Source organism: Theobroma umbraticum, unplaced genomic scaffold (genome assembly GCF_002168275.2).
Source record: "Theobroma umbraticum cultivar Fairchild unplaced genomic scaffold, ASM216827v3 scaffold_81.0, whole genome shotgun sequence".
Classification (NCBI taxonomy): domain Eukaryota; kingdom Viridiplantae; phylum Streptophyta; class Magnoliopsida; order Malvales; family Malvaceae; genus Theobroma; species Theobroma umbraticum.
The window spans coordinates 3,929,564-3,929,829 of NW_018397268.1; the positions used below are offsets into that span (position 1 = coordinate 3,929,564).

The following is a 266-nucleotide window of genomic DNA, read 5'->3' on the forward strand; positions in this document are numbered from 1 at the left end:
TTCAAGATATAAGAACAAGTTTAGAATTGCTAATGAAAGCTCTGAATACAATCTCATAAATTTAAAAGAATCTGTCTAAAAAAAGAAAAAAGAATCAGCCTCGCACTCTAACGAGTCCATACAATGCGAGAGCAGGCAGAATTCGGTTGATGCGATCGAAAACCTTCGACTGCTTCAATTCCATAAAGCATTGGAGGGTGAGCAAACTGTCTGACCCTGCCTGATGGCTCTCCCCAGCGACACGAGCAACATTTAAAATTTTAGCC

General features: G+C 40.2%; 1 protein-coding gene across 1 annotated transcript in view; it reads right to left on the minus strand.

The window, feature by feature from the left end:
* Window positions 1-94: 94 nt before the first annotated feature.
* LOC149526633 (putative CCR4-associated factor 1 homolog 11) overlaps window positions 95-266 on the minus strand; it is a 499-nt gene continuing 327 nt past the window's right edge. The window contains exon 2 of the mRNA XM_089785124.1: window positions 95-259. Within this exon, the coding sequence (XP_089641250.1) occupies window positions 95-259 (165 nt within the window). The remainder of the gene's footprint in view (window positions 260-266) is intronic.